Here is a 22921-nt window from a genome sequence, read left to right as displayed (position 1 = left end):
TAGTTGGAAAGCGGGAGCGTAGAACCGCGTCTCCGACGCCTGCCGAGCGCCCCGGAGCTCCGCTCCTCCCTGCGCCTCCGCCGCGAGGCGGACTAAAGGGAAATCAGAAGGAAACAGAAATCGCCCCCCCACTCCCCGGCCCCATTGCCAGGCGGACACGTGGCTGCGGGCCTCCCGCGGTCCTTAGGCCGGATCTGCCCCCGACGGGTCAGCTGGGGGGCGCCCGGGGCAGCCTTGCCCTCCCCTCCCCTCCCCCCGCAGACCGGCCGCGGGGCTACGAGTTCCAGTCCCCCACCCCCACCCCCGGCGGACGCTGCCCAACAAGCGGGGTGTTCCAGCGGTGCCCGGCGCTGTACATCGGGCTATCTGGTGAGAGGCGCCTCCTCCCGCTGGTCCGGGGAGGCGCCGGCGGCCTTGCTAAGCACGGCGGCGGAGTAGGGCAGGAAGCCGCTCTCGCCCCGCTGCGCCGCCGCAGTGCAGGGGAACTCGGGGCCCGAGCCCCGCGAGCCCAGCGCCGCGGCCGCCGCCGCCGTCTGGCTGCTGTGGCAGCTGAGGCAGGAGCAGGCGGCCGAGCCGGCCGGGGGCGCCGAGGAGGCCGCGGCCGCCGCGGCCGCCGCCGCCACCGCCGCGCTGCTGTTGAGGCCGGCGGCGGCGGCGGCGGCGGCGGGGGCCTGGTAGAGGCCGGGGTGGCGGAAGCCGCAGAGCAGCTCGGGCCGGGAGTAGGGGTGCGAGAGGGCGCGGAAGGTGTCCAGCGGCCGGATGGAGCCGGCGAAGGGCGAGGCGGCGGCCGCTCCCGAGGCGGCGGCGGCGGCGGCGGCGGCCGTGACGCCCACGTGGGGGTAGTAGTGCAGCGGCACGTGGGAGTGGAAGGGGTAGGGCAGGCTGCCCGTGGCCGCCGCGTGGGTCATCATGTAGGTGTAGAAGCTGGGGTCGGCCGGGTGCGGCCAGGACATGGCCAGGCGCTGCCGCTTGTCCTTCATCCGCCGGTTCTGGAACCACACCTGGGGAGAGAAAGACAGCGGGCTCAGCCCGGCCCCAGCGCCCGCAGCGCAGCTCGCCTGCGCCCGCGGGAAGGGCCGGCTGCCTTTTGTTCCCCCAGCCCGGAGCGGAGCCCGGCCCTGGCCCGCTGCAAGGGGCTGTCTGCATCGGCCCGCCGCCGGCGCGTCCTGCTTTCGCGCCCTCCCTACCGCTCGGGGAAGCAAAAGAACAGCCCCGGAGGACCTCCGCGGGGCGAAAGCGCCCTCGGTTCGCCCTCTGCCGCGGAGCAGCTTGTTTGCGCGGCCCCGGCTTCTTAGCTCCCCGCTGCCTCTTTTTAACAGCCGCTAATTACCCACATCCTTTAAACTAATCCAATCAAAGGAGATTTCACCCGAAGAAATCACTGAAAAGATTCTGCTTGGTGCCAATCAGGCTCGAAATCCTTTTTAAATAATACAACATTTGGCCTTCAAGGGCTTTTGTCCGAAATGGCAGAATCGGTGCGCCAGTGATCCGAATCGGTATGGCAGTGATCACAAGCAGTAATCGGAATCAGTAGGACAATGATCCGAATCGGTATGAAAACAAACAGGATCGGTATTGTAATGACCAGAATCAGTAATTTTAGTGACTTGTCCAATTCCTCCGCTTCGTTTTTAAAGGTGTTTTGTTTCCCTTGGGTGGGTGGGTGCGGGGGGACCCCGCGCAAATGCAATAAAAAAGGGGAAGGGAAATTCAAAGGCAAATAAAGAAACCTTCCACCCAGAGAAAGAAACAACCCCAACGGGAAAGACCAGAGCGGATGTTCTCTAACCAACAGTCAAAGCTCAACAGAGCTAAGAAAGCTTGGGGGACTCAGACAACCCTCTCTCTTTCTACGCCCGATTGTTATGTTATCACTGGGTTTATTCCTTTGCTATAAAGGGGACGAGCCGCTCGCGTTTTTGTGTCGATAAGAATTGGGCTTCATGTCCTATTTTACGTTCCCAGCCGGCACAAAGGCTCCCAAGTCCACCTTAAATGGTCTAGCCCCCCGTTTGTAGCGCTTCAGCGGAGGTACCTTGATGGTGGTCTCCGGCAGGTTCAGCGCGGCGGCCAGTTCGCACCTCCTGGGCCGAGACACATAGTTCTCTCGGTAGAACTCCTTCTCCAGCCGGGCTATCTGCTCCCTGGTAAAGGCGGTGCGGTACCTTCTCACCTGGTCAGCTCCAGAGCCGGAGCCGCCCAGTGTGCTGCTGCTGTGCAGGCTGGTCAGACCCGACCCGGAGGACGAGGTGGTGGTGGTGGGAGCCGAGCTGCTTTCCGAATAGCCTGGCAAAGGAGCGAGCGAGGAGTGAAATCAAGATTTGTTCCTCTGGAAGGGGATGTGTGTATTAAAGAAAAGCGGGAGGTAACGTTACCCGTCTGGCTGGGAACTCTGATAATTAATGCTGGCTGTCAGCGTTACAAATTGCTGCTGTTAATAGAATCAATAAAGTGTTTTTTTAAATCACTTCATAACCAAATTATTCTCAGTAATTTAGGCGTTTTTAGTAATTATAGAACTCCAGCTTCGGCAGTGAGTCAGCCAGGGCCGAGCACGCAGGCAGAGCCAGGTTGAGAACCACTCAGCTCTCGTCCGCGACTCAGTCTAAGAGCGACAGGGATGGGGGGTTATTAATGATTATTATTATTACTTTCGTTCGAGGGGCGCAAAATCAGTGGGGCCACAGCCCGAGCGCCGCCTGCCCCGCTGGGGTCGCTTGCTTTTCTTGCACACAAAAGCAGCGAGTGTTTCCCCCAAGCACCCCGGTGATGGCTCTCTCCTGCCAATCCCCACTGAAAACGACTCCCCGGCTTTCTTTCAAACCCGGCCCGAGGAGGGGATCTGAACAGCGGGTCCCAGCGGGTGTGAGCACACGACGGGCGAGCCTTCGTGTGAGCACACAAGGCCACGTTCGGGCCGCGCAGAGACAAACCCACGGACACATCGACAGAGAGGTTCCACGTCCCGACACACGGGGCCCGGTTTACTCCGGCTGTGTGTGCGTGCGTAGGTGGAGGGCCACAGCCGGAGCTAGGGAAGGAGGGAAACGCTACAAATGCCCCGATGTGTCGCTTGAGCCCGAGGAGAGAAAGCGAGACGTTGCCCTGAATCTCGGCTCCCCCCTTCCCGGCGCCGGTGTCCCGTTTTAGCAGGGGCTGGGCGGTACGGCGCAGGCTGGCTCCGCGGGCTGGCAAGTTCCAGCGGAGCCCCGCCCGGGTTCGACCGAGAGGGTGCAGGAGTATTTACCTTTGCTATTATTTTCCTTCAGCTGGGAGGAACTCAGGCTGGTCGGGGAGCGGAGGGCTGAGCAGCCCACCTCCACATCACTGCTCATCTCTGCCTCCGGAGCCACTTCGGAGTAGTGGCTAATTTTCTTCCTGCTCTCGGGCGGCGGGATTTCCGCGGGGAGGCCGCTTTCGCTGCTGGGATGCTGCAGATTGAATAAAGTGTCTATTTCAAATTTGCCTTTGGCAGGGATGTCCCCCATAGAGCCGTGCAGGGAGGCGGAAGTTAGTCTCGGGCTCAAGCGACCCGGGTGTGGAGAATTTTCCAGGGCCTCCAGCACCGCATTTCCAGCTGCGTCTGACAAATTGGAGAGCCTTTTGCCAGCTGTGGGGCTGTGCAGCCCTCTTTCCATCAGGATCATCTCTTTTCTTATTCTTTCCATCATCTCCGCTTTGGAAAAAATGGCAAAGTTGCCGGGTTGGTCCCGTCCTAGTGATGAGCTGCGGCAGAAGCTAATTCACATTCACCCCGGCGAGCGGCTCTAAATATTATTATCTCTTTTTGAGGGAGGCGTAAAAATTGTGGGATGCCAAAGCGAGGGGATGACTGGTCAAAATGACCCATACATCCTTTCTAGCCCGAAATGTCATTCATCAAAAAGTAGCGCTCGTCATTAAGGTAGGCATGACGCTGCTCGAATGATCATTTATTGTAACAGGTTTATAAGCAAATAAACACAAGCTTCTGTCAGTGGATAATGAAGGCGGCTTCTGAGCAGACAAGTATATCCAGGTAGGAAGAAAGAGAGACCAGAAGTGAGGAGTAAAGCTCTCGTCCTTAGCGCGGTCAGCTCGAGCCTGAATTGCTCTGGGGTTTGGCCTCTGGGGTGAAATTGACAGTCTGATTAATAAAATGAGCTGTGCAACATTTCCCCCTTCATTTAGGTGCATCATTATGCTCTGATTTTTGTTTTGTTGCCTTTTAGGTCCTAATGATGCAGCCTCTCTCTCATTTGTCCTCGAACAGAACTACATGCTAAATAACAGATAACGCCTTTTCTTTCCAAGAGCGGCGTTTCGAGCGCGGCTAGAGACCGCGTGGGCAGAGGACCTGCGTGGAAAGAACCCCCTTTCCTCTCGATTTTATTTACTTTGCCTTTCGGTCAAGCAGGCGCTAGGGCTTTTATTGAAGGGTTTTCCTAGCACCCCCCAACCATCCCCAGACACCCACGCACTCCTCGGACTGACACTTTTAAAAACTCTTGCTGCTGCTCCCTACCAGTTCTAGTGTATCTACAAGAGCAGCGGGCGAGGGGGGGTTATTGTAATCCTGGGGAGGGCGACTCAGGCTCAGGGGACTCCCTTCGTCCTTAAACATGGTGTCTTGTTTTACTGTCTCTCCTCCTGGGCAGTGGCAGAGCTAGTCTGTGCTTTTCCCCCTCTTGGGAAAATAGTCTCGGGCGTGCCATTTGAGGCAAAGATGTCCAAATCACGCTAAGCGCACTCGTGATTTAAAGCCCCGGACCTCAGCGCTGTCATTTCATTCTCCGGCCAGATTTTTTTCGTGCCCTCCCCAGGAAAAGCGCCGTATTTTTCGATCTCTCTCCAGACGAAATGACCCGAGTTTGATGTTTCAGAGACATCACACAGCAGGAAAGACACGCTCCTCCTCCTCAGCCTTCCTCCCAGGTTACCTGTGGATCACTTAGCTGAGCCCTCCGATGTTTTCCGGGTCGGGCTGGGGTAAATGTCTGGCTCTGTAGGGGACACCGGCTACCCAGCTTAGCAGACTAGTCTGTCGGCAGGTCTCTCCTCAGTGATAACTTCGAGAGCAAGCGTGACGCTGGTGGCCACCATTTAAACGAGGATAAATCCTTTGTCATTAACATCTCTGAAGCCCCCAAGCTCGGCTTTCTGAGAGGGGTCCCCCCCCCGCATCCACAGAGCACAGTTTTAGCGCTGTGCGTCTGGGTTTGATGGGGTGGAGATATCCTCCAGCAGCTCCTGGAGGTACCTACACGAGATGCTTTTTGCCAGGGAGAAGTTCTTCCTCCTCATGTCACAGTCCCACGCGTCTGCCACATTCCCACGTTTTTGCCTGACTCTTAGGGCGCGGTGGGGATTTTTGCTCGGGTTTTAAGACGGAGCCCAATTCCCCCTTCCCAGCCCTCCAGATCTCTAGCACCGACCCGAGGCAGCCTTCGCCAAATCCAGCCTCCTCTTGGCGAGAGGTTTGGCGTCAGCTCCTGGAAATGGGAACTGAGCCGCCGTTTGGTGGCCGCTGGTTTACGGCCCCCACCCAGGCAGAGGTCAAGATCTCTTCGCTAACCGCGGGGAGCTCTGAGCGGCGGCCCCTAGGCGCGAAAAACACGTATCGGAATAAAAGAAATGCAAAGGGCCGGCCGGGCCCTGCATCTCCGTAGCACAACCCGCAGGCGCTTCCAGCTCCTCTGCGTGTCCGGGGGTCATCTGAACCCCGCAAGGGGGGGGGCATCTGTGCCTTCCTTACCCCGCGCAAGCGGCGGCAAAGCCCCCGCCGCTCCTCCGGCAGCAGACAGAGTCCAGCCCCCCGCACGGATTTTGACCGAAATCAGACCTAGCCGGCTGACAGCGGCTGCCCAGACAGGCCGCCTCGGAGAGGTGCCGAGGCCAGCGGGGCCCCGGGAACCGAAGAGGGGCTGGGATAAGCCCCGCTCTGTTTGCAAGCGCAGCAAACACTGCGGGATGGGACATGGCAAAACTTCCCCCTTACTGACTTTAGCTGGGTAGCCCGGGCCGCCACCAAACTTTCCACCGCGCCAGGGACGTGCAAACTTGGGTTTTACCCATTGCAACAACCAGCGCACAAAACACCCCTCCTGAAAACAGAGCTGAGACCCCAGCTCGCCCGGCTGGAGCGGCGCCCGGCAGGTTCCAGGAGGGGAAACGGAAGTCTGTGGTAGCTTTATTGCTGTCCTTTGGCGCCCCCGTCTGTTTTCTTAAAGACTTTTACTGGGTCGGTCTCGTTTGCTGAAAACCACAGCGAGACACCACACTCGGCTCTCGGCACTGCAAAGCCGCCAGAGCTTCGTCCTCCAGAAACCTCCCTGCGCCTCTGAAAAGCTAACACCCGCCTTACGGTGCGCCGCAGGTGGAACAGGCTCCAGCGAAGCTCTCAGCGTGAAAGCTAGGTAGAGTGTTGTATGGTGCACCTTTTAAATCACAGTACCCCCATTTAGGCGCAATGTGGTACAAATATAGCTGCATTCTCACGGCAGGCAAATTACCTGCCAAAAAGACGGTAATAGCCCTCTGTTAAAAAAACATTAAATAATAAAAACAATGCGTTCCTCCCAAAATGGCCATCCAATAATCAATTAGTTGTTTGATTAACAAAAGAATTTATTCGGTGAGCTTTCGTGGGACAGACCCACTTTTTCAGACCATAGCCAGACCAGACCGGACTCAATATTTAAGGCACAGAGAACCAAAAATAGTAATCAAGGTTGATTTGTTGTTCGTTGTTTGATCTTTGTATTCTTAGAAAATCAATTTGATATATTTGATCAATGCTGATGGGTTTTTTTATTTTAATAACGAGTTCAACTAAAAACTTTTAGCATATCTTATAAAGAGTTATACAGGCAAATAAATGTAATGAAATTGGCAGAGACAGGTGAAACATGCATGAAAGTTAGCTAGGCTCTGTTTATTCAATTGTTCTCATGAGTTTTAAATAGCTGCCTAGGCCTACAGCCCAACGATTTTATTTTATCTTGAAAGTTGTTACTGATGGCATCAGGTAATATTTTGATCAAGTCTGCTACATCTTAGCTGGAAAGAATCTTAAACAAAAAAAGTCTCAGCCGAAATCAATGAAGTGAAACTCATATTAAATGGACTGTAACAGCAACGAAGGGTCCTGTGGCACCTTATAGACTAACAGAAAAGTTTTGAGCATCTGATGAAGTGAGTCTGTGCTCACGAAAGTTCATGCTCAAAACTTTTCTGTTAGTCTATAAGGTGCCACAGGACCCTTCGTTGCTGTTACAGATTCAAACCAACACGGCTACCCCTCCGATTAAATGGACTGAAATTTTAACCACTTCTTAACTAGTTTGAAGGTACTCTTGGAAACATTGGCTAAATATGTTTCCTTCCGAACTTCGGGTGTTCACAAGTAAATCGTAAAGCATTTTATTTCTGCAGGTAGCAGAGAAATCGTAGCTGCTGTGCTACAGGTGGGAGCCGGTGAAAAAACTTCTGCTTGTGTTTTTCTGTATTGTCCCTCGGCTAACTAAGAGCCCTGTACAGCACCTGATTTCACACAGGTAGCCACAGGAGCACATCGGGTCAAATAGAGAGCGATCCCTGAGCTTTGCCCAATTATTATGAGACGTGATTGGCGGAAAATAAAAGAGAGAATTCTCCGGCGTAGGTGAAATGGTCTGTTGAGATCTAACAACGTCGCCCTGCCCTGAACTTGACTTCCAAAATGAAACTTCAGCCTGTTTGCTCTGTTTGCTCATAGATCTGCAGCGAATTCCAGGAAGGGGGAAAAAAACCCCAGCTGAGATGTATTGCCCTAAGGCAATTAGACCTGAAAGTTTCTGCTAAGACATCAGTTCACTTTCTGTGGGACGGTTCTTCTCTGCTTTGTAGAAAAAGCGATCTTCAGGCTCGGCTATTTCCGTCTTGCAAGACAGAAAGTCCAAGTCCTTGTTCCACAAGGAAACAAGCCCGTTCAAACCGACGCTCATCGGCCTTCTGAGCCTCCACAGAAAAACGCGCAGAGCCACCTAGCGGTGGAGCTGGGATCCCGCAGCGTGTGACAGAAGGGGAAAGGCTCGACCGTGCAACTTGGGAGACCGGCTCTCTGCTTGCCCCGCAAACTCTGCAAAAGTGGGACCCATTGAGTATTGCTGCTGAAGACTCGCTGCTGGATGCGGGCGCGGCTGGGAGCGCGCCTGGAGACAACCGTGCTTCCCACGCCCCTATATCCTCTCCTAGAGAAAGATATCACTGAAACGCACACACCCCTGGGTGCACCTAGCTCTGGACCGAGCACGTATTTAGAATTGTTCCGCTTCCCAGCGGGCAGGGGGGACCGCTAGAATTATCATTTAGCAGGACTGCAACAATCGTGCTGCAATGACCTCTGCTTTGTGAAACAATGTACTCCCCTGCCACGCAAACCTCTCGCTTGAGCGCAACCAAAGGAAGCCTTGAGCCCCCCCAGAGGACAAAGTTCCGGCCCCTGTGTCCTTTTGTGGCCAGTTTTACGCGTGGTGGGACGTTCAGCCCATAGTGTTATGTTATGGAGCAAGTTCTTTCGGCTCAAACCCAGCCCTTTGCCTGAGTTCCCTGCAGGGGCCGGGAGGCGAGCTCACGCCCAGCCACGCTGCGAAACGTGGGCTGGTGCACTGCTACGAGCGATTGTACCGCAGTTTACTGGGGAGTGAGCCTGGTAAACAATCCCTTTGGCTAATAAGTCTGTTTGGATTTTGCAGCCGCCACTGGGGCAGAGTGATGCTCGCCGATGCTCAAGGCTGCCCTGGGTGACCCCTTCGCTCCTACGAGTCTATGGAAACGTATCTTTCAACGGTCAAAGCTAAGGGGCTGTGTAAATTACGTGCTGTGCCTCCGTGAAACGGATTTGGAAAACCTGCTTTTTGCACGTATCCTTACCCGGCAAGTAACCCTTTCCCTGCCTGCGGCTGGCTCCTGCTCTACCGGGACTTTTTTTTTTTTTGAGTGGGAGGAAAAGGTCGGGGGGAGGTAAATATTTTTGCCCACCTGCTCTTTACAAATATATGTCAGCTCCGCTGGAAAGAGGAAATCCGACGCGACTGAGGGCCCGGATTTGTTGAACGCTTCTGGTGCTTTCCTTATTTTGCACATGAGCTGTTGAGGCTGAGCCAGGGAGCGTCTCGTGCCGTCGCAGCAGTCTGGGACTTCAGCGGGGCAACCCAGATAAAGAACAAGGAGTCCTGTGGCACCTTAGAGACTGACAGATATTTTGGAGGAGAAGCTTTCGTGGGCACGTCTGCCCACGAAAGCTTCTCCTCCAAAATATCTGTCAGTCTCTAAGGTGCCACAGGACTTGTCGTTTGTGAAGACACAGACTAACCCGACTCCCTCTCGGATACCTGTCACCAAATAAAGACCGAGGTTCAAGTGTGGCGAAGAAGAGGACAGACCCCAGGGCAGGCTGGCGAAGGGGGAAATGAAAGCGGGGAGAAGGAAGGGCTGCGGCTGCGTTTGCTGGGCAGAGGGGAAAGCGACTAACCCAACAATGACTCAATGCGCACCTTTAATGAGGACCGAGAGCTGGTTGCTCACTCCCGCAGATCCCCCCCTAAACTTTCGCCGCGGTCTGTCGGAGAAAAGCTCCGGAGCTTTCCAGTTTGCGGCTACCTCGCTCGTTTATTAGCCGGATGCCCGGGTTATGCTTCGATGGAAGATTTCAGGCAGATCTGATCTCAACGAGCCCCCCGGGTTACTATACGCCAGGGGGAAGGGGAGTTATTCTGTACCCCGCCTGAGCCCAAAGAAACCCCCCCCCATGAGGCGCTGCTACCAAAAGTTGTCAGTTGCCGCTGCTCCCTGCCACGCTTGCGAGGCAGCTACGGAAGGGGGCTGATTAGTTAATTAGCCTTAATTCGCTTTGTGTCTCCTTCCCCCCCAGGCGTCCCACAAAGTGAAAGCAACAAATCGTCACGCGTGGAAAGGGGGGAGGTGTTTTCAGAGGGTATCAAGAGCCGGCGGCTTATGAGCTCATCATTTTCAGTCCCCTGCGTGACAGCCTGTCGCGCGAGGCGTGAGAGTGAGGCTCGGCTGTGCTTTCCACGCCTCGCACAAGGGCACGACGCGCAGCTTAACTTAGCGCTCCCAAACCAGCGTGCAGAGACCTGGGCTGCCAAGGCGGGGCCTGGAGAAATACCCCGCTGAGGACGAGCAGAAGCTTTTGCGGGCAACGCTCGTGCTCCTAATGCTCCGCTAACCCATCAGGTGCCGCGGGACCTCTTGCGGGTCTTGGAGCTCGCGACCAGCTCGGCTACTCCTCTGCCACCGGGGAGGAGGAACTCGTCTTTGGTGCCTTGCGCTGTAGGACGTTGATTAGGGGTGGATCGGCGGGGGGGCAGCCCGGCTGAGCAGGCGAGAAGCTCTGCGCCTGAAGCTCCTGCTGCTTTAGCCGTCACACGTGCTCTATTTGGTGACAGGAGACACCACGGCCGCGTCCTGCTTGGCCAGACCCGCGGCAGCGCCAGGCAGCCACAGAGCAGCGGGCCTGGCCAGCGCGCGGCGCGTTCTCCCTCCCAAAGCTCTCAGGGTCTCGCGTTCTGCTCCCTGGGAAAGGACCGAGTCTATACCTGTGTCCTTAGGAGCCACTTCCCTGCTCAGGCACCTTCTACATCCCGGAACAAACACTGCGCCGGCTTATAACCGAGCCACATTCGCAGCTCCGGCTGGTTTGTTTATTTGACTTCTTACCTGCTCAGGAAAGATTACTAGCGATTAAGTGGCTGGAGCTAATGAACACGAGCTGGTGTTTGCCAGGCGGTTGTTATTGTGATTATTGGCACCGGTTTGTCATTCCTCACCCCACTTCCAGAAACTGCCGCATTGCCAGACTGCCGCAGCGCCGGAAGACCTGAGATTGCAGCCCTGGAAGTGGCCCGTTTGCTCGGGCAACTCTCTTCAGCGAGGGCTAAATAGAGAGCTCCCGGCGCTTTGTCCGGGGGTGGAGAAAATACCCCCGGGGGTTGCGATCCTTCGCTGTTACCATCCACGCAAATTCACTGGCGAAGCAAAATCACGTCCAATATGAAATCGCTGTGTTTCTTTGAGTCTTTTACTCTGTGTGTGTGGGTATGTGGTGTCGGTGTGCGTGTGTGGGTATGTGGTGTCGGTGTGGGGGGGGGTACGTAGCGTCAGGGTGTGTGTGTGTATGTGCATGTGTGGGTATGTGGTGTTGGGGTGGGTGGGTGGTGTCGGGTGTGTGTGTGTGCGTGCGTGCGTGGGTATGTGGTGTCGGGGTGGGTGTGGTGTTGGGGGGCTAGGGGGTATGTGGTGTCGGTGTGTGTGGGTATGTCGTGTCGGGGTGTGGGGGGCTGGGGGGTATGTGGTGTTGGGTATGTAGTGTCGGTGTGTGTGTGTGGATGGGTGGGTATGCGGTGTCGATGTGTGTGAGTGAGTGGTGTTAGGGTGTGTGTATGTGTGAGGTGTGTGTGTGGGTATGGGGTGTTGTGTGGGTGTGGGTGGGTGGGTATGTGGTGTCGGTGTGGGTGGGTATGGGGTGTTGTGTGGGTGGGTGGGTATGGGGTGTCGGTGTGGGTGGGTAGGCGGGTGGTGCATTAGCCTGCAAAACATTTCTGTTATCATTTAAAGTTCACCAGCTCGCTTCCTTTCCCCTCGGAGAGGCTTCCCGGTGGGAACTGGTTGCATTTCACGTCCAAGCGAGCGTGCTAAGTGTTTTGAACAAGCCCAAGGCAGAGCAGAAGGCTGGGGGAAGCCAGCCCGAGCAAGCCGGGCCGATGTTTCCAGACCGTGCTGCCCTTTGGGCTCTTTGCAGTTCAGAACCGCCACACACTCGTGGCGCTCGGACGACAGAAAGATTTGCCACAGCCCTGGAAAGCTCCTCTCAGCACCAGAATATTGATAAGCAAACGCGGCGTTGTAACTGGTCAGTGTCACCGCCGGATGAACTGACACCCCCAGAAGAAAGCCGCACCTAATCAGTCCCAGGTGTAACATCTTGTGCGGCGCGCAGACCGCGGGGCTCCCCGGCTTATCTTCCGCACTCCGCACACCGCGGGTTTTAGTGGCAATCAGCAACTGACACACGCGTGCGTGGGCTCGCGTGGCTGCGACCTCACACACACACGTGTGTCTATGTCTACGTACTTCACTCTTCCGAAATAAGGGGAACGGCCCTGCGGGTGCACACAGGCCCTCCGCGCCCGCAGGACGCTGCCTTTCCTGCTGCATTTCAGACGACCCGGACATACCCACGCAAAGGTTTTCACTCCGCAAGGAGACGGCAGCAGGAGCCTGCCGCGGAGCGCCCCTTAGCCATTCAAAGCGGGGGCCGGGTCCCGCAGCAACGGAGCGTTTCCTTCCAAAGGGCAGGGCGAGTTCGGGGCGCCCCGGGTGACGCTTCCCACGGAGGAGCAGGGGCAGGAGGACACAATGGCGCTGCCAGTCCGGCGCAACTTTCCGCGGCTGCAGCCGCGATCCCCCTAAGTCTCGGAAAGAGGCAACTCTCCCGCGCGAGCTGGAGTAAACCCCGCGGCGACCCCTTTCCCGCCCCCCCTCCCTTCCTGCCCGGGGGAGCCGCTTCCCCGCCCGGGCCGCAGGGTTAACCCAGCCGGGCCGGCAGCGGCGGGGCTTGTGCGTTTTCTTCCTTCCCTCGCTCCCGGCCTGGGCAGCGCTGGAAGGCGGGCGGAGCTGGGGGAGGGGGGGGAAGCCCCGCTGGGGGGGAAGGGGGAGCCCGCCGGCGCGGCCGCTGTGAGCAAGGAAGGGGCCGCCCAGCTCCCCGTCCCGCGGGCGCGGCGCGGGGCGGAGGACGCGCCCGCGGCCGGGGCCGGCGAACTCTGAGCGAGGGAGGCGAGGGGCCGCGCCTAACCCGGTCCGACTCTCTCCTGCGCCTGGAGGATCACATGCTCCTCGGCAGCCTATGGGGCGCCCCCGGCCTCCGGCAGCCTAATGCGGAGCAGGCCGCCCCCCGCCCTGCCCCCTCCCAACCTGGGCTCCGTTTTTATAAACGTACCACAATGATCTAACCTGTTGGAGGCGACGCCGCCGTGCGCCATGGCCGGCGCGGGGCGCTGAGCCGGGCCGGGCCGCCAGCGGGGCGATGGAAGGACTCAGGGGCGAGGGCGGCGGCGGCGGCGGCGCCTCCGGCCAGTGCCGGAATTTCCTCTCCTCGCCCGTCTTCGGCGCGGCTCACTCCGGCCGCTCGGCCGCCGCCTCCGGCTTCGCCTACGCTGGGGCCCCGGAGCGCCCGGGGGCCGCGGCGCGCTCCGAGCCGCCCGCCAAGGAGTGCCCGGGCTCCGCCGCCCCGCCGGCCACCCCGGCGCTGGGCTACGGCTACCACTTCGGCAATGGATATTACAGCTGCCGGATGTCGCACGGCGTCGGGATCCAGCAGAACGCCCTGAAGTCTTCCCCCCACGCCTCGCTGGGCGCCTTCCCCGTGGAGAAGTACATGGACGTCTCCAGCCTGGCCAGCACCAGCGTGCCCGCCAACGAGGTCTCCTCCCGGGCCAAGGAGGTGTCCTTCTACCAGGGCTACACCAACCCGTACCAGCACGTCCCCGGGTACTTAGACATGGTCTCCACGTTCGGCTCCGGGGAGCCGAGGCACGAGACGTACATCTCCATGGAGGGCTACCAGTCCTGGACTCTGGCTAATGGCTGGAACAGCCAGGTGTACTGTGCCAAAGACCAGGCCCAGAGCTCCCATTTTTGGAAATCCTCCTTTCCAGGTACGAGAGGGAGAGCGATGGGCGGCCTTGACTCCCCGCCCTGGGTTTCCCTAGCCGGCCTGGACCTGCTCACTCTGCGCCCGCGGCCGCCCGGGGTAGGGGGAAGTAGTTTGGGGTCACACTCTGCGTTTCCAGCCGGGGTGGTAGATCCCGCAGCCCAGTCGCCCGCTGGCCGGTTTGCATTTGTTCTAAGGAGCGGACTCTGAGTCCCTTCGGCGTCTGGGGAAGACGTGCACGTTGGTGTCTCCAAGGCTGGTGATTTAGCTGTGTTTCAGGCCAGCCCTGAGGACTCGCTCCAGAGGAGCAGGAAACTGCGTGCCGTGAGCCTGCCCATGCACAAAAACCACATGCAAACAGGCGCAGGGGAACACACAAAGTTCTCTGTGCACTTTACACACGTAACCACACACACACACACACACGCACACACACACTAGAACATCCCTGGCGAAACTCCCTACCACGAAGCTTGGGAAGGATGACAGACCATCAAGAACTTCGTGCTTTAATAGCGTGTAACTAATGTGGATGTGTAAATAATAATAAGCCGTAAACAACCTAGTATTATTTATTTGCCCATGAAAGCCAGTGCCCGGCGAGTATCGGTTAAGATTTAAACGCCTGTAATAAAATTCTAATGTTTTCGCCTAATGTCTTTTGCAACAGGGGACGTTGCACTAAACCAGCCGGATATGTGTGTCTACAGACGCGGAAGAAAGAAGCGGGTGCCGTATACAAAACTGCAGCTCAAAGAACTCGAGAATGAATACGCCATTAACAAGTTCATTAACAAGGACAAGAGGCGAAGGATATCCGCAGCCACCAACCTGTCTGAGAGACAAGTTACCATTTGGTTTCAGAACAGGAGGGTGAAGGATAAGAAAATAGTCTCAAAGCTGAAGGACAATGTATCTTGATCCATTGGTTGTGGACAGTGGTGGAAATCTAAATGCAATTCACCATCAGCGAAAGACTTTTGAAAAGACTTGAAAATATATTTAATATTTCCTACCCCCTTCCTACGGCGGCGAGGTTTTGTGATTCGCTTTCAATTAATGTCAGCGTTTTTCCCCGGTCCGTGGAGAATGCTGCCAAATCTTGACTTTGTAGTTCTGTTTCTTTCTCTCTTTTTCGTTTGTATTTTAATATCTTCTCTTCCTCCCTCTAGGCCAGTATAAACGACTTTAAGTATGCGGAGCAGTTACCATATAATTTTCTTAAATACTTATCTGGTTTTTTTTTTTCTCTCTCTGTAAAAATTGTCTCTGAATAGCCGGGTGCCAAGACTGTCAGCTGTGATTTGGTATCATAAATTTCACAACGATGCAGATTTAAAAATAATAATAATGTGTAATTTGGAATTACAAGAACTCATTACGACTCTGTTCTCGGTCTAAAATAAAGTGAGCCACCAGCAGACAGAGTGAGTGGTTGTTAATGTGAAAATAGCTACTTTTATGCAGCTGGGAGTTTGTTTTTTTATTTTTTTTTTTCATTACAAATGTTTTTTGGAGCCAGACTGGAACTACGAAAACATATTTAACTTCAGCTGTTTCCATGGGTGTATCCCACTTTTTTTTTTTAAGGATTTTGCTTCTCGGTTATTGCAGATGAATGATTTCTTACTCCCTAATTTAAAGACTAACGACGTAGACTATCCAGCTGCATTTATTCCAGTGCGACTCACACAATTACTTCCAACAATACAGTTTCTAAGTTTGTAATTTGCTGTTGGTTAGTACAGCTGTCCGGCACAAGTACCTTTTGTAAGTTTATGCAGAGCCAGTTAGTTTCATGCTAGGAACACGCAGTTGAAAGGAATTCCGATGTTTAATCAAAGAGCATATTGAGGACCTGTGTGTTAAAGTCTGTGTATTTTTATCCCTTGTGTTGGATACCGTATTAGCCTGTTCCTCTGAACACCCGCGGCTCTCCACCTTCTCTCTCCCACGTGCTCTGAAAACTTTTTGTTCCCAAAGTGAAGCTTGCTGCGGCCGTCAAGTAACACAAATGCCCGGCTGTTACCGAAAGGAGCCCTGAACGGTGCCTTTCGAAAGATGCCACAATTGATACAGAGCAGAGAGGGGCTGGCCGTGGTATTTTAGTTCCGGTAGTTCCTGAGTGTGCCTGTTATGTTACCCAAGCGCTGATTTTGATCGTACAAGCCGCTTTACTGCTCGGAGAGAAGGGGACATCTCTGCATCTCTGCGCCGCGTGTAATTATTACAACGTGCTGCTGTCCGAACTATGCTTATTTATGATAGCGGCCGATTGCGTCTAAACACCTTGGTTCTTAAGTTTGCGGGGAGCCCCCCGTTAACCGGATGAGCTTCTTGCTTTCAGGTCTGCGTTTGCTCGGCATCGCGCTGGGCCCGATTTCGAAGCGGTTAAGGAGTTTGCCGGGCTCTCCTTAGGACATCTTTCGTAACCCGGTTTCGTTTCAAGGGGCTAGCAGCGGAAGAGACTCGCCTTTATTTTTGCAGCAGGGCGTCTCGCAGGCTGCATTGTGGGAAGGCTGCTTTTACGGCTTGCGTGTTTATTTTTTGAAAAGCAATTCGGATGCTCAAGGACCGCAGCCCTACCGCCCAGGGACGGGGGCTCTTTGCTCTGCTAGCTCACTGAGTAATGAGTAAAAGCGGTTATCTGGCTCCCGTTTGCTCCCTGGCACATTTATCGTGGGTTCCAGCAACTTCGGCTCCGCCGCGCTGCGCCAAGAAAGGCGGCTTATTTTCAGTCCTGCGCTGTTTCCACGGATCCCCGCGCGATGGCTGCAGCCGGCCTGTTCACGCTCCTGTGCGGCGCGACTCGCGGGGAGGACCGAAAGCGACCCGCTCTTTTAGCAAACTGACCCGTTCAGCCATGCTTTAAGCTTTCACTTACTCCCACCCGCCGCCACCTTCCTGTTAACTTTAAAAAAATCCTTCTCCGCTGAAAGCCAGGTGCCAACTTGGATTCGTTTCCCTGGGAAAATAAGAGACTTTGGGGGAACATAAAATCTCTAACTTGATGTAAATGTCCAAAGAAAAAAAAGCGTTGAATCTTCTCTGTTGATCAACGGGGCTTTTAGACCTTTAAAAACCTCCTTTCTCGCCCTCTCTTAGACCCTCTTCGTCCTGTTTTAGGAAACCCTTTTCAACGGAGAAACAGGCCCTGGCTAGATTATTTCTAACGCGTATTTTCCGTTTTGCCCGGCGCTCTGCGCCACGGGGGTATTTTCTGCTGCACGCTCAGTTGTATCGGGAGAGGGAGGTGCAGCGTCAGCCAGGATTACCACTCTCCTCTGCAGGCCAGGGACCCAGCAGAAGCGCTCCGGAACTTGTTACCAACTCGGCCCCGCGGGAGGAGGTCGATTTTCCTTTGGGTCGCAAATAATCTCAAGCGTGGAAAAAGAAAACTGCAGCGCGCTTCGGGGTTTTTTGGAGCAGGAGCCTGCGCGGGCAAAGACCCGCTGGGGCGGATGCGAGGGTGCATTGCCAGACAGCCAGCAGTCCTGTGCGCGTTGCATCCGACCCAGCGGGTCTTTGCCCAGCAAAGCTCCTGCTGCAAAACCTCTGTCTGTCTGCAAGGTGCCACAGCTTCTCGTTGCTTTTGCGGACGCGGACTAGCGGGGCTCCCCTCTGCTGCTGCATTGGGAAGGGCCTTCCCAGGCACTATTTCAAATGGGTCCCGTGTGCGGTAGGGAGAAACGCTTCTGCAGAAAGGCTGGAGCGCTGCCTCGGGGCTCCGCACGAGGTCCCCAGCGCAGGTGGTTGGAAGAGTAAATGAAGCCTACCGCACCCGCCGCCCTTCCCCGCGCAGCCTGCGTTGCGTCGCGCTGCCAGGGGCCAGCTTGTGCGCGGTGCCTGGTTTCGGGCTAGTGAAAGGCGGCGCGGCCAGCATGACCCCTGCGCCGCTCGGTGGGAGGTGTGTACTTGGTCGCCGAGGGGGACACAGGTGCCGAAAGACGTTGCGTTGTCCCCGCTGGGGAGTGAGCTGCTCACCCGCAGGAGCAGGAGGAGGCGGATGGCCAGAGATTGCTTTAGACGCGGTTTTATCCCACGCCGGTCGGGAGCGCCGAACTCGGCGGCCCTGCGTTTACCGTTGATCTTGACTCCTGCTGCCGGGCAGGGCCGGGCTCGCCGATGAATAGGGTTATCCTGCCATCTGCTGGACGGACTCTGCAATAGGCGGGGGCAGCCCTGCAGTTCCTCCCAGGAGCGGCGTCTCCGCCGCAGGAAGGAGACCGCGCGAGAACATTGACCCGCACGTTGCACGTCCGTGGGAAATCAAAGGCGTCGGCCTTGCAAGCAGGGCTGGGGGCGGCCCTCAGCCCACAGCACCGCGGGCAAAGGGCTCGGCCGGCCCGTTACGCCTCTAGCACAAAGCGGACTCGCCGGACGCGCGTTTAGTAAATCACGCAGCGGAGGGTATCAGACTCTCCAACGAGACTGCGGGTCGCTGCTGCTTTCCTCTCAGCAGGGCCGGGGGCTTCGGCTGAAGGTCACGAGGCACCGCTTTTGGCCAGACGGGCCCAGCACCATGATGTGCTGGCCCAGCAGCCCAGCCGCCATGGAGGCTAACGGCGCGACCGCTGCTTTATTTGATTTTTAAATCGCAGATACACATCTCCTAGAACTGGAAGGGGACCTCGGGAGGTCACCTAGTCCCGTCCCCTGCCCCCTTGGCAGGGCCAAGCACCATCCCAGGCATCTATTGGCCCCTAAATGGCCTCCTCGAGGATTGCGCTCACAACCGTGGATTTAGCAGGCCAATGCTCAAAGCACTGAGCTATTCCTCTACCCATTTGTATTTATTAGAATACAGGCGAACACGGGTTCTTCTCTGTTACGACTCACTATTTTCTGCAGCTGCAAATACCCCTGCTGCGTGCTCTTGCTGCTAAGCTTTCTCTTCCCATATTTCTTATGAATTTACATGTAGAGATGAGCTTCAGGCTCCTTGAAAAGCCCTGGTTGCTCTAACACCGTACAGCTAGTGTGAAGCGTCCCCTCTCTTTGAGGTAACAGAGCTCAGATTTAGTCTTGGGGGGTTTATTTCGTTTTCCACTGCAGGGAAATACAACTGCCCCCTCTTTTCTTCCAAGAGCCTAGAAGCAATTCCAGCTTTCTTTATGAAACTAGCGCAGAGGAGAACTGGACGCTTCCCGGCTATTTCCCAGCATATTGGAAAACGAAAACAAATAAGTATATCAAAGCGACTCAATGGGCAGACGTAAGTCAAACAATAAAAATTAAGGGCAGTGGTCAGCCATGTCCTCCGGCGACGCTTGTGTGGTCGTGTGTGGTCTCGGCCGGTAATCTGGAGAGTAACCGTTTCGAGATTGGCTTCCTGGGCGGTGAAATTACTGTATCAGTTACCCCAACTCCCCATGAAACAGAAAAACAAATTTCATTAGGAAAATGCCAAGCCGGCCTGCCCGTGCCTCGGACCTCCTCCCAGAACTACAGCCGAGGCGGACGCTGTGATTCACGAGACAATAATAGGGGGAACAGCCTTTCGTGATGGGCAGGGTATTTTAATGGAGCCGGGGGAAGGCGAGGGAGTCGCGGCTTGACGTCTGCAATCCGTCTGTGGAAGGGCTGCTCCGGGTGAAGGATTCCGAGCTGGAGGAGCGTCTGCCCCAGGGCTGGACCCCGGAAACCTCGGGCAGAAAGCTGCCGAGCGCCTGCGCTGGAGACCGCAGCCGGCCAAGTGGGAGCTCGGGGAGATCTGAGAGGACCTGAAGCCTTGTCCTGTGACACGCGGCCCACGTTTCACCACTTCCGCCTCCTGCTGCGTGGTGTCCGGCCTCTCGCGCTCCTGGCACCACTTGCGTGGCGTGTTTCCATCGGAGCCAGACGGCCTGGCTGCATTAAGCGATGGCTCCTCCAAAGACCCCCCCACCAAAGCTGCCCGCTCCCCTCGTCGCCCTGGGCCACCGGCGGGCCGCGCGCCGTGTGGACGCTCCCGAAGTTTTAATTCGCTTCGGAAGTGCTGACTGTCCGCAAGCCAACCTCACGCTCGCGGCCCGCACTTGCTCCCGACTATCTCCGCTTCTCATGCATCAGAGGCAGCCTGTTCCCTCCGAGTTTCCCAATTCATTCCTAGCTCCCCCCCCCGCCCCCCGCCCATCGCTGTTAATAACCCCGACTTGCGAAAACGTGGGCAACGAAAGAAACCCTGCGCTGAAAAACGCACTCGCGCCGCATGCAAGCAGAGTGTTTGGGCCGCCTTTGTTTTATTTGATAGCGTCAGAAATAAAGCACCCTGCCTAGGAAACCCGCCCGGGGGAAGAGTGGAACTCGGTTTAGTTTTAAAAACGGGGAAGGGGGGAATGGAAGTTAGGGCTGTATTGTAAAGAGCACAGCGCATCACTGTGCGGTAAGATTCATACAGCTGAAAGGGACAGACAGCTACAGCTCGAGTTAGGGCGGATCACTGCCAGAATCGTACCGCTCAGAGCGGGCCATCCATGGGGATTTTAATTGCAAGCGGGTATCTCACGGTGAATAGTGACACAGAGATAGCCGCGGTAGTCTGTGTTGTATCCAACCAAACCGGCAGGCACGTAGCACTTTACAGACTAGCAGCAGGATTTATTCAGTGGTGAGGGACAGGCCCACCCCTGCAGCCCCCAGCCGCGCCAGAGCAGACGCCACAGAGGTCCCGTGATTGTTAGCCAGGTTGGCAAATCGGAAAAACTGCCCGCAACGGCGGTCGCAGTAACAACGGGGCCACGTGCGTGCGGGTGTCGGGCCAAGGGCCGCGCACCTGTGCCCTGCGTGGGAGCCGGCGGTGAGAAACAAGGCGCAGCGGCGACCAGAAACGCGCCCGTCGGGCGTGGGAGACCTCTCAGCCCCAGCCCCAGGGCTGCACCAGCGGCCGGGTGCGCCTCTCTGCCCTGGGCTCCGGCAGCTTTGCGCTCCGACTCGGGCCGCTTTTATAGGAGCGGGGAGAAGCTTTCCCCTCCCCCTGGCAGGGGGGATTGGCATGTTTCGGGGGTTTCTCGGATGCTGTGCAGAGGGGCTCGGCGCCGGAGGCGGTGCTGCCCTGACCGGCCCGGGAGAACCTGTATGCAAAATTTCCTCCAATCGCTTTGGCCGCGCCGCTTATTCCCGGCGGGAACTAAATACCGCGCTAGGACCCGCCGCAGCCCTTTGTTGGAGATGTGCGAGCGCGGGCCCTGCAGGTCTGGCTACCTCGGGTCGCTGCTGAACCTGCAAGCGCCGGACCCCTTTTACTTCCCTAACCTGCGGCCGAATGGCAGCCAGCTGGCGGCTCTGCCCGCCCTGTCCTACCCCCGCAGCTCGCTGCCCTGGACCTGCGCCGGGTCGCGCTCGCCTCCGGCCCCGAGCCCCGCTTTCGGCAGCTCCGCGCAGGCTCCTTACCTGGCGGGCTCGGGCCTGGCTTCCCCCGGCGGCAAGGAGAGCTCGGAGGAGAGCCCCAAGTCCTACGGGCCCGCCGCGGGCTCCAGGCAGGAGGAGAGGTGCGGGCAGAGGCCCTGCTTCGCCCAGGACCCGAGCCTGGCTCCCCCAGCCCACCTAGCGCCCGGGAAGTACGAGCCCGCCAGCCTGCAGCGGGCTCTGCCCGCCTCCTCGGCGCTCTTTGACGGGAACTCCTCCGCTGCGAGCTTAAGGGAGGACCTCAAGAATCCGGGCACCTTGAACCTGGCAGCGCAGCCCTGCCTGAGCCCTCCCGGGCAGGACGGTAATGCTCCCATCACTCCCTTCCCCAGGGGACCCCCGCGGCTGGCCGCGCGCAGAGGGGTCCCAGGGCCAGGCTCCTCCTTGGGGAGAGGCGGGCTCCGCCGACGGCCTGGCTAGTCCTCTGCGGCCGGCCGAGGTGCGGACCAGCCTAGCCCTGGCGGGCTGCGGGGGCGGGGGGGGGGAGTTGCTTGCGGGCCTGCGGCCCCGCTGCCCGCTAACGTCTGGCCGTGTGTGTTGCAGGTTTGCCCTGGTGTCCCGCCCAGGGGAGAGTCCGGAAGAAACGGAAACCTTACACGAAGCAGCAAATCGCGGAGCTGGAGAAGGAGTTTCTCCTGCGCGAGTTCATTAACCGCCAGCGGAGGAAGGAGCTCTCCGCCCGGCTGCGCCTAAGCGACCAGCAGGTGAAAATCTGGTTTCAGAACCGGCGGATGAAGAAGAAAAGGGTCGTGCTGCGGGAGCAGGCGCTGGCCTTGTACTAGCGACAGGGCGGCCCGGCCGCTCCCGTCCGGAACTGGTCTCTTGCATCGCTGGGGCCGAGAGGCTTCCCGAGGAAACAGCGGTAGGCTCGGGAAAGCGCCTGCCAGCGGCTCTCCGCGCCCCGCCGGGGCCCTGGCGGACTGTCAGGTGCCGGCTGCCGGGCCGAGAGGAGGAAGGGAGCCCGTCAAGAGACCGCGCCGAGCGCCGCCCTGCCCGCTCTGAGCTCTGGTTTCCCTCTCTCGTACCGATCTCCTCCTGCCCCCCGCCCCTTTGCTCGGAGGATGAGCGGCGCTGGGCTGAGGTCAATTTCCCCCACTGTATGTAAGCCTAATTCTGCAGCAAAATAAAGGCCCAGCGCCCGGCCTGGTGCTCAGCACGGAAACCCTGGCTGGTGCCTTCCGCGGGTGACCCGCGCGGCAGTGCGCGCCCGCGGGGCCGGGGGCTGTGCTGGTTGGGAAGGAAGCTGGTTTTTAGGGGGCCCGTTTAGGACACCCGAAGCCGGTGTGAAGCAGCCCCCTGGCGGAGCCCAGCGCCCGCCGGCGCGCAGCTGACCAGGGCACGTGGCCCGCGCGCCGGGGCAGGGCTGGCGGGGCCCGACTGCACGGCCCCGCGGTGCGCCCGGAGCACCTTCTGCCTCTGCCTCCTTCCCCGCGGGCCGGGGCCGGGGCCGGGGCGTTAGCTCCTGCCCCCTGTTTGCAAAGGGGGGCGAACAGGCCTCCCTCCCGCGGTGCTCGGCGGCGGCACGGGGAGGCGAAGCGCCTGGGGTGCCCGGGGCAAACCGGCCGTGCACCTCGGGGGCGCCCCTGGGCTGGAAAATCCCGGCTCAGGCCTTGGCGCCGCTGGCCGCAGGGTCTTGCGGGCATCCCCCGAAGCGCCAGCCCTGGGCGCCGGCTGGCAGCCGGGCAGAAGGCGGATCGTCTTAGTCGCCCGCTCGCTTAAGGGAGCAGGAGGTGCTGCGTGGAGGCAAACGCTGTTTGTCTCTCTGTGTCAGCCAAGTGGCCTGGCGGCTCTGCCCCAAACGCGCTGCGGCGGAGCCGCCCGCAGGAAAACGCCCCTCGCCCA

The 22921-nt window shown here is 57.8% G+C and overlaps 3 protein-coding genes across 3 annotated transcripts; 2 read left to right on the top strand and 1 right to left on the bottom strand.

Moving 5' to 3' along the window:
* Positions 1–362: 362 nt before the first annotated feature.
* On the bottom strand, positions 363–3674 carry EVX2 (even-skipped homeobox 2). The gene is made up of 3 exons (XM_075001903.1): positions 3251–3674; positions 2039–2289; positions 363–1001 (listed from the first exon to the last, which is right to left on the bottom strand). Exons 1-3 carry the CDS (start codon positions 3672–3674, stop codon positions 363–365), a joined length of 1314 nt encoding a protein of 437 aa, XP_074858004.1.
* Positions 3675–13054: 9380 nt separating this feature from the next.
* HOXD13 (homeobox D13) lies at positions 13055–14953 on the top strand. Its single transcript, XM_075001531.1, has 2 exons — positions 13055–13697; positions 14364–14953. The coding sequence occupies exons 1-2, from the start codon at positions 13067–13069 to the stop codon at positions 14612–14614; spliced, it is 882 nt and encodes a 293-aa protein (XP_074857632.1). The 5' UTR covers positions 13055–13066; the 3' UTR covers positions 14615–14953.
* Positions 14954–20842: 5889 nt separating this feature from the next.
* HOXD12 (homeobox D12) lies at positions 20843–21861 on the top strand. Its single transcript, XM_075001802.1, has 2 exons — positions 20843–21383; positions 21623–21861. Exons 1-2 carry the CDS (start codon positions 20843–20845, stop codon positions 21859–21861), a joined length of 780 nt encoding a protein of 259 aa, XP_074857903.1.
* Positions 21862–22921: the final 1060 nt, after the last annotated feature.

The sequence above is a fragment of the Carettochelys insculpta genome, chromosome 8 (assembly GCF_033958435.1).
Source record: "Carettochelys insculpta isolate YL-2023 chromosome 8, ASM3395843v1, whole genome shotgun sequence".
Classification (NCBI taxonomy): Eukaryota; Metazoa; Chordata; order Testudines; family Carettochelyidae; genus Carettochelys; species Carettochelys insculpta.
The sequence above is the reverse complement of the archived record's forward strand: the minus strand, read 5'-3'. Positions and strand labels throughout refer to the sequence as shown.